The sequence below is a fragment of the Lathyrus oleraceus genome, chromosome 5 (assembly GCF_024323335.1).
Source record: "Lathyrus oleraceus cultivar Zhongwan6 chromosome 5, CAAS_Psat_ZW6_1.0, whole genome shotgun sequence".
In the NCBI taxonomy this organism is placed as follows: Eukaryota; Viridiplantae; Streptophyta; class Magnoliopsida; order Fabales; family Fabaceae; genus Lathyrus; species Lathyrus oleraceus.
This window is the reverse complement of record NC_066583.1, coordinates 79,742,771-79,752,937: the sequence shown is the minus strand read 5'-3', so window position 1 is coordinate 79,752,937 and position 10,167 is coordinate 79,742,771. Positions and strand designations below refer to the sequence as shown.

Below are 10,167 nucleotides of genomic sequence, written 5' to 3'. Positions count from 1 at the left end.
CTCATTCTCTCATTTGGCCAATGAAATCTCTAATGTCTAAAGGCTAATTGATTCATCAATGACCTTGTGTCAGATGAATCAATACAAATATGACTGAGATATGTCTCTCCCATTTTATTTTAGTGTGTGGTATGTTTTAGGAGTTTGATTCTTTGTATCAAATCTCTAACATGCATTAACACCTATATCTTATTGCCCGACCTCAGATAGTTGTGACTTCTACATGGAAGATGAGATTGTAAGTCCCCCATTCTTCATGGCATTCTGTGGAAACTTGACATTTTTTCCTTTCATGAGAGCTAGTGGCATACTTGTTGAATTATCCAAGTTAGAGTCCTTCTCATGGAAGATGTTTTGGGTTCAAGGATTCATACTTTTGAATGAACGATTGAGTATTCTCCAAAGAATGATTTAATCAATTAAAACTTAACACTAACCTTTGACTAACCCTTGACTAACTCTTATTCATTATTCTTTTACTTTCAAGTCATTTACTTTATGCAATTTAAATTTTAGTCATTTATCATTCGTTGCCATTTTACATTTCATACAACTTGTTTATGTTTAAGTCCTTTTTCACTTTGCTCATTTGAGCCATATTTTGTGATTGTATATATTGTTTGTGTATTTTGATTTTGTTTGTGGTCTTAGGACCTTAAAACACCTAATAACAACAAAAACCCTAAAAAACATTTGGTGGACCGTTGGAACTAGATCTGAGCTTTGAACTTGGAATTAGGCAACTTCCCCTGTGCTAAAGGACTTGGCCAATGCCAACATCTTGAGACTGAGTTATCTTTGACCATTGCCTTCATCTGATGCAAGACTTGAGGATTTCTTGGATTCATCTGCTACTTTGTCTTTGTGCTTAATTGTTATTTTGATCTTATGTCTGATATTTTATTCTGAGTTGATCAAGGAATATTTCATTTAATACATTTGAAGACAATGAAGACTACTAGCTATTGGAGTGCTTGATTAGATGTGACTATCTTTATTTGATGCCTCGATCTTCATGATGTCTGGATATTGCTCATTGCTTGATTAAATCCGAAGGAAAATGAGTTTCTATATGACATTCTTGTCTGTTGGATTGCATCTCATTGGTCAGATCTTTTCAACTCTTAACTTTTAAATTTGTGCTTAGGATAACCTCTTCATCTCCCCCCACTTCTTAAATTTCAAAATCTCTCTCTCTTTTCAAAAACTTTCTTTGCTTGTGATTTCAAACTTAGACCTTGTTTAATGATTAGAAACTTCGGCCTTATGCCATTGAGTTTTCAAACTTCTTTTCTTAAATCAAAATTATAAATGAACTTAACTATATTGACTCAAATTTCAAAAGACAAAAAGAACTAACAACCACATTCAAATGTTTGGCCTTTTTGTGCCCTTTTCCTATTAAAACTCTTTTTTAAAATCAATCCACCAACTTTTTTGAATTTTTTACCACAAACTACGGGGTTTTGATCCCTCATTTTTATATTGATACGTAGGCATAAGATCGAATGTCTTGTCAAACACAAAAATATAATCAATGAATTCTTTTTCTCATCTCCACACTCTATATTTTATCAAACATCATTTATATCAAAAAACATATGCACACAAAGAGGACTCCCTAGGAGTACCTATGACACTTTGGATGCTAACACATTCCTTATGCGTAACCAACCCCCTTACTTTTAATTTTAATCTCTGATATTTTGTTAATTTTGATTTCAAAATTTCTTATCTTTGAATTTTGTTCGTACTTTTCCCTTTTCCTTTATAGACAATAAAGTGCGATGACGACTCTGGTTTTACTGACGTCAAACTTATCCATAATTTGATGATTATAAATTTACCGCTACATATATATATATATATATATATATATATATATATATATATATATATATATATATATATATATATATATATATATAATTATATTTTTATAACTCTAACATTAATTTATAATTATATATATATATATATATATATATATATATATATATATATATATATATAAAAGATATTTTTATAACTCTAACATTAATTTTCTAAAATATACATTAAGAAACAAATATGTTTTAATTATTTCTCGGAATTTTTTTAAAACTATTTCCAAAGAATTATATTTTTAACCAAATACATTTTATTACATTTGCCAAAAAAAAAAAATTAATCACATGAAAACTTTCCGGAGAAAGTTAATCGAGGATTTTTTTTTATAACAGTGAACAAACACACCCTTTGTTGTAGGCATATAAGCCATCATTGATTAAAAGATGGTTGAGTCGCATAACTGCTACAATGTTTCTTGTTCAATGGAAACATGAGCTTCTAGAGTAAGCACTTGATAATTTTAATATGATTTGTTGAAAATTTTTCCTAATTTTTACCCACTAGGACAGAGAGAATTGTGATAACATATCACATATTAATTATTATTCCAATTTTCTTTTGAAAGATATGAAATAATTAGCAAATTCTACTTAAAAAAGAAACAAAATTAACAGAGAAAATGTTTTTTTAGTTTGGTTTGATGTTATAAAAAAAAAGTTTGGTTTGTTGAGCTTGATTGATGAACGTCACGAAAAAAAGAAGCCATTAAGACGCTATATAACAGATACAATTCAAAGAGAAATCATCCATGAACCTAACCGTATTCAATTCGCATTGATCATTTTCAAAGTTAGTTAAAAACCTGATGATCCTGAAATCAATAAAGTGCATTAAAACGTGCAAATCATGAGAATGATGTACAAAAGCGTCGACAATGCCTCATTTCATGAGAGGCAAATAATGAACATTCTAGAAGATGATAATTATTATAACCGTCTTTTTGACGACGACGACGGCGCCGCCAGCCAATACAGCATCGCCGGTTTTCCCCTTCCTCCTCTCGGCGGTTTGGCCCCCCGAAAACATAAACTCCGCCGCCTCATCATCTCCCCCAATAACCCTCGTTACAGGTATGTATATATCTATCACATTAGGTTATATGTTAGATAGTTAATTTCTTGTTATTTTTTTGGAATGTAGGTTGTGGCAGATTTTTTTGGCGCTGTTGGTTTTTTACTCGGCATGGGTTTCACCCTTTGAATTCGGGTTTTTGAATGAACCTAACAAGTTTCTTGCTATAGCTGATAATGTTGTCAACTGTTTGTTTTTGGTTGATATTGGATTAACCTTCTTTGTTGCTTACTATGACAAGTCTACCTATTTGCTCGAGGATAGATTTCGCCAAATTGCGCGTAGATATGTCCGAATATGGTTCCCATTGGATCTAGTTTCATCTGTTCCTTATGAGGTTGTTAAGAAAGTGACACCTAGAGGAGTCAAGAGTTATGGCTACTTCAGTATGCTTCGCCTTTGGCGTCTCCGTAGAGTCGGTGCCATGTTTGCAAGGTCAGTGGGATTCTATATAGCACCGGGACCTCCGAAAAAAGACTTGTCTGTGTCGGACACCTGCACAGACACTTGTTATCGTTTAATTTATTATCTTTTTAAATTATTATCGGGGTCTTGTTCTGGGAGTCTGTGCTTCATAAGTGGGATTAGGGTTTTCCTGCCATATGTAATGTTTTTTTAGTTTTTATTGATTGAGGATTGCTTCGGTCAGAACTCGAATACTTGATTGCGCGCTAATAATCTGTGTAAAAACACTTGATTTGCAATTTTCAATGTTTTCAATGTTCAGATTAGAAAAAGACAGATATTATAACTACTTCTGGCTGCGGTGTTTCAAGCTTACATGTGTGAGTATTTAGCATTATAAGACTTAATAGTTAATTGTGTATACTTAATTTCACGGTAGAGCTGGATGGATTTATAACAAGCAATATCTAATGCTTACTTTGTAGGCTACTTTATTTGTCATGCATTTTGCTGCCTGCATTTACTTCTTTATCGCTGACAACTATGTTGAAGACCGAAGCAAAACATGGCTCGGGCTTGTTTCTGACGTTGATAACCAGAGTACCGTGAATTTGTACATAACATCATTGTACTGGTCCATAGCCACACTTTCATCAGTTGGTTATGGTGATCTGCATCCTGTAAATACAAGGGAGATGATATATTGCTTTCTCTATTGCATCGTTAATGTTGGATTTGGCTCATACCTCATTGGAAATATGTCAAATTTAGTTGTTAACTCCACAACAAGAACTATGAAATATGTGAGTATAATCATTTTTAAACCAGTGAGAAAATTATGCACTTGATTGTGATGCTAAGTTCTTTTTTGGATTTGTGGTGTATTAGAGGGACACAGTGCAAGCTGCCACAAAATTTGCCCACCGGAATAGAGTACCTGTCCACTTGGAAGAACAGATGCTTTCTCATTTGCTTATGAAGTACAGAACTGATGTAGAAGGGGTACAGCAACAAGAGATTATTGATTCCCTTCCAAAAGCTATTCGATCTAGTATCTCATATTGCTTATTCTATAGATTGATGGACGGAGTATACTTGTTTGAAGGAGTGTCCAAAGACCTAATTTTTCAATTGGTAATGTTTTCTTTTTGCTTATCCTCCGATTTTGTTTAACAAAGCCTGAGATTGTATGCGATAAAATTCCCATCTGCAATCATCGAACATCCTTTGGCATTTGGTAATCAATAAGTTTCAAGAGAGACCCAAAAGAAAAGAAAAGACTCTTTAGTCTCTACACATGTTTATTTTGCTGTAGGTCTGCTTCATGTCAGTTGTTGTCTATTAGATGATGAACAGATCGTTTAATGAGCATATATATTGAAATTTGAAGGTCACGGAGATGAAAGCAGAGTATATTCCTCCAAAGCAAGATGTGGTTTTGGATAATGAAGCTCCATCAGACTTTTATCTCTTTGTCACTGGTGGTGCAGTAAGAATACTAGCCTTTTGTGAAAATATGTTCCCAATTAAAGCTGCTTTATAGGCCATTCATTTCTACAATATCTTGTTCTATAATGCAAACTGAACCTTTCTTTCTTTTGACTAACAGGAACTTATCAAACATGACAATGGAGGAGAACAGGTAAGGCTAATAACTGAAACATAAAGATTTGTAACATATTCTGTTTTGGAAAAGTATGAACTTGTTATTTGTTAAAGAGTCCCACATCGGATAATATATGGCCCGAACATGTGTTTATAAATGGGGGCAATCTAAATTTTTGGATATCCTTTGATTAACAAAACAAGTGTGTTATAATTGCAGGTTGTTGGCGAGCTAAATGCCGGAGACTTAGTTGGTGAAGTAGGAGTTTTATGTTACAGGCCGCATCCGTATACAGCCCGGACTAAACGATTGAGCCAAGTTTTGCGCTTGAGTCGTACTGCGTTTCTAAATCTTATTTATTCAAGTGTTGGAGATGGGACAGTAATCATGAACAACTTTCTCAATGTATATAATTTTATTGTGCAATTATGATTTATGTTTTCTTCCAAAAATGATTCCAATACCTTCTCACAATCCCCTATTCTTACATGTTTTTATAAGTTAATGACACGAAAAATACTGGATAATTTTCTGCAAAATAACATTATGAGGGAGTATTTGTTGTGTTCATTAGAACATTTTTCCGCAGCAATTGCTGCAAAATGGTTTATGATGATCTTCTTAGGAGTTTTACGTTTTAGGACTAAAATTAAATATCTTCGTAGTTTTTTTCTTTAGGAACTGAAATTGTATCACTGTCATCACCATTTATAAAAACCATTATTTTTTGGATAAACACAAACTTCATATTTACTCGTGTAAGAGTTTTGAAATTGTGTCTAATGTCTATAAGTATATATATCATGTTGTGATATGTGTTATACTTTATTGTAGCATTTGCGAAGTTCCACTGTTCCCGGGACGGATGCTATTTTGGTAGACACAGAGGCCATGTTGGCTCGTGGTAAAACAGATCTTCCTATTGGCACATACTTTGCAGCAATCAGAAATGACAATAAAATGTTAGAATGGTTGCTGAGGAATGGCTCAGATCTAACTGAAGCAGACAGGAATGAAAGGACAGCAATGGTTTGTAGATTTTCTTTCCTTGAATGAGTAAATACATGAACATACATAAGTATACGTATATCTGTTTTGAGTCATTAGACACAATACTAGATGCTTACAACTTTACTTTCTGATTTTGCAGCATGTGGCAGCTTCTAGTGGCAATGAGCATGGTGTAACTTTGCTTCTAAAGTTTGGTGCTGATCCAAATATCAAAGGTAATCTTCAGTCTTAAAATTGACTTAATGCAGTTTGACAATACCTTTCAAAAACAAGTCTGAGAACATAGAATTTTCCTGTCATACCACTTACTACTATTTATTACTCTCTTCTTTCAAGTCTTTAAATTTCTCTTTCTAATGTCATTAATGAAGCATAATCTTGTAAATTCTCTCATGATTTTTCTTTCTTATACAAAATTGACTACATTATTTAAACCGTGTGAAATGGTCAAAACATCATGTATTTTAGATCGGAGGGAGTATCCAATTTTATTAAACTCAGCCCTCAAAACAAATAACAACTTTATCAATACAATACAGTGTATCCAATTGTGTTAGTTCTGGTGATAACATCTTTAGATGCTTTTATTTATTCAGATTTGGATGGAAATATCCCACTATGGGAAGCGATGATTGGTGGACATAAATCAGTCGAGAAAATTCTCATAAAATATGGTGCAAACTTATCTTGTGCCCAAGCAGGGTATTTAGCATACTCTGCAGCTGAGAAAAATAGCATTGAATTGCTTAAGGAACTCATAAAACATGGCGTGGATGTAACAAAACCCAACGAGAATGGAGGAAGCACTGCCCTACACGCAGCAGTAAGTGAAGGCAATACTGAGATGGTGAGGCTACTTTTGGACCAAGGAGCTGATGTTGATAAAAAAGATGATGCTGGCTGGACTCCAAGGGCTTTGGCAGAACATCAAGGCCACGAAGAAATTAAATTGATATTCCAAAATATTAAAGAGAAAAAAGAAGAAGTACCTGATACTCCAATACCAGAAAATGGTAACCTTAATGTGCCTTACATGGGGAAGTTTCGAAGTGAATCTATAAGGCCTGCTGTTCTTGGACCCAAAAAAAGCAGCTTGCTACCACGACCTACTCCTATTCTTGGATCCCAAGAAAGCTTGCTATCGTCACATACTCATGAAGAGCTGCCATGGCTAGATAGTCATCGAAGGCGAAGGGCAAACACCTTTCATAATTCAATTTTCGGGATGCTCTCTGCTGCTAATCGTAGTAAGTAGTATATCACATTCATTATTCATCTTGGGTCGAGATAGTTACTTCAAAAAGAAGAATAAAAAACAAGTTTGAAAATGTAAATTCTTTTTCCCGATTTTCGTTCCCTATCTGAACGACCGTCTGTGTTTTGATTTCGACTATGCAGGGAAGAAAAGTTTTAAGGTATCTGAAAGCATCGTCACTACTACCGAGAACATGAATGGATTAGTAGCTAGAGTGACACTTAGTTGTCCTGAAAAAGGTGAACATGGTGGAAAGCTTTCTTTTCTACCCAAGTCCCTTAAAGAACTGCTAGACATTGGTGCCAAAAAGTTTAACATCTCACCCACCAAAATTTTGAATAAAGAAGGAGCTTTAATTGACGATATAAATCTTATAAGAGATGGTGATCACCTTATTATTGCTAGTGACTGAAGAGGGAAAGGGAATAACATTCAAGAATTACAACAACAACCAAAAACATAAACAACAAACTCTTTTCATACATATGAACATATTTTTTTTGATGGACATGTAAACTAAAAAGAAGAAAACTATTTGAATTATATATAACCATGAATACAAATATGTCTAGTACATTCTCGTCCCTTAACCTTTTCCACGTTCTTAGTTTCCTACTATTACTTAGAGAGATACTTGTAAAATGACAGAGGTAAGATTAGTCTATAGAGGAAAAATAGAAACACAATAAAACTATAATTCTTTGCATTTTTTATTGTATTGTTAATGAAAAACAATTTTATTCTTACTATAACATTTAAACAAAAGATCTCTTGGAAGAATAATTTCCGATTGCACTTTACAGTTAAAGAAAGTTGTTCATTTATTCAAAGTTTGTGGAGTATGCCTAAAAAAATTTCACGGTGGATGAGGTTTTGCGTTAACAGTGGAGAGGTTGAGGTAAACTTCACGGTGATTGGATGAATAAACAACATTAATGTGACATTTTTTGTTTTGGAACCTTTATCATATTTAAGGGGTTTTTTCTTGCTACTTTTAAGGTAGATGAAGTTTTCTTGAGAAGTTTAGAAAGATATAGAGAGCAGTTCTTAGGATTCATTGTCCTAAGAATTTGATAAATTTTGGAGGTCATGTAAGAAGTGAGAAACACTTTTAAATATATTAAGAATAAGTGATTCATGAATGAGATGAAGAAAAATTTGAATATCAAATGGATAGAAATTAAGTAATGTTCTTATGAATTTATAAATTTATTGAGCTAATTTAGAGGACTGCTCTCTTTCCATAATATTATTTTGGAGAAAACTAGATAAACAATTTTCTATGTAATGATTCTCATATTTTAAATTGTTTTATTTTTGTGGTATACTTTCACATTAATTGGTAGATTATTATTTCTTGAGTCTCTTTTGTGAGATTGCTTTTGTTCTTAGTTCCACATATCATATTTTTGTGTGTTTGAATCCCTTGGCATCCTTGGTAGAATAATCGATAGGGGTGTTTATGAGTCGGTTTAGTTTGGTTTTGAGAGAATCTAATGTCCAAACCGATTTAAAATATATGGATTGGTTTGGATTGGATTTTCACATTTTTTCAATAAAATCCAAACCGAATCAAACCGAGAAATAACATGTTGGTTTGATCGGATACATTAGAAATAAATATGCAATTTTTTTTTTATTTTTTTCTTCTAATTATCATTGACTAATTTTCTATAATAATATGGAAATTTTACTTTGTTTCGTTTTATTTATTGGTTGTGAATGTCACAAATGAAGTTTCTTTTATTTTCTTTCTTAAAATTGAATATCTTATACTAGTTTTCATGTTAATGATATAAATTATATGAATTAATATGGTTGGTTCGGATAGACAGGCTTGTAGGTAGAATTTTTGAAATTTGTTGTCAAAACCAAATGACATCGGATTTCATTGGTTTGGTTCGGTTTTTGCCCGAACTAAAAAAATGTCTGACCATGGTTTGGTTCGGACTTTCCCGAACCAATGAACACCCCTAATAATTCGTTTGAGTTTACAGGTGAGTATCATGAATTCTAAATGGAATTTTGATGATTAATCTAGCAAGTTTACTAAATTGTCGTAAAGTAATAAATTGACAGTATGAATTCACATTTTGAAGCATAAAAGTTTCACCTTTGACATTCAGTTGTAGAAAAACAGGTGGAACGGAACTGAAAGTTTTAATCACTGACAAGGGATGAAGATTGTTTTGGAGCAGTTTAATGATTTTTTTACAAGAAATAGGGTATAAAAAGGCATAAAATCGTAGATGGCACACCACAATGAAATGACATAGTTGCATGCATGAATAAGACCATTTTAGAGAGGGTAAGGTATATGTTGTTGGGATCTGAGTTTTAGATATGAAGACGTACATATGAATAATGTACTTGCTAAAACAATACAATTAGAGACAACCCCTGGTTGTGTAGGGTTGTTTGAGAGTTTTAGAGGTTTTGAAGGTGGTGAGAGTTCGCCCACGTATAATTGTGGAGATCTTATATTTGTATTTCATAGGTAATTTTGTGATCCCTTTATCCTTTTGTAAGCAAAGTATATATATGAGACGCCCTAGGCTTGGATATGAGGCCTATAGCGCAGTTTCTCCTTCTTCCAGTTAAGGATGAGTGAGTGGGAAACTAATTCCTCCCTACAATCGTGGGAGGAACAGTAATCCCTCATTCCTTGACCTATTCCACGTCCGCCACATATCTATTCGACTATATCAGTGGGAGAACATGGATTGACTTGAGAAACTAATCCCAGGCCTAATGTGGCGGTAAGATTTGGGCACTTGGAACAAACATTCGGTTTGGGCAACCCATAGCACGCAGTGGGTGCTCGTCAAATATTGCTTTGACGTGTGTCCTTTAAATTATTCCTCTTAAGGCCATGTAAGATTATCCTAGTCCACAATCCCTCCATGACGAGCTCTTGGAAAAGGCGAAG

The 10,167-nt window shown here is 33.5% G+C and overlaps 1 protein-coding gene across 2 annotated transcripts; it reads left to right on the top strand.

Annotated features, from left to right (window-relative positions):
* Positions 1-2,535: 2,535 nt before the first annotated feature.
* LOC127086732 (potassium channel AKT1) lies at positions 2,536-7,828 on the top strand. Of its 2 annotated transcripts, none has more exons than XM_051027525.1 (12): positions 2,536-2,960; positions 3,031-3,396; positions 3,689-3,746; positions 3,852-4,169; positions 4,255-4,500; positions 4,757-4,855; positions 4,976-5,008; positions 5,192-5,377; positions 5,807-6,001; positions 6,123-6,198; positions 6,580-7,230; positions 7,382-7,828. In XM_051027525.1, the coding sequence occupies exons 1-12, from the start codon at positions 2,737-2,739 to the stop codon at positions 7,648-7,650; spliced, it is 2,721 nt and encodes a 906-aa protein (XP_050883482.1). In that variant the 5' UTR covers positions 2,536-2,736; the 3' UTR covers positions 7,651-7,828. The 2 variants fall into 2 exon arrangements, with proteins under 2 accessions (XP_050883482.1, XP_050883484.1); XM_051027527.1 differs by having other exon boundaries at positions 2,839-2,960; positions 3,203-3,396.
* Positions 7,829-10,167: the final 2,339 nt, after the last annotated feature.

Bases quoted from the DNA above. Each gene is read 5' to 3' on its own strand.
- LOC127086732 (XM_051027525.1), top strand. From the start codon at position 2,737: ATGAGAATGATGTACAAAAGCGTCGACAATGCCTCATTTCATGAGAGG. The intron at 4,170-4,254 runs GTGAGTATAATC...GTGGTGTATTAG, and splicing joins CAACAAGAACTATGAAATAT to AGGGACACAGTGCAAGCTGC. The intron at 6,002-6,122 runs GTTTGTAGATTT...CTGATTTTGCAG, and splicing joins GGAATGAAAGGACAGCAATG to CATGTGGCAGCTTCTAGTGG.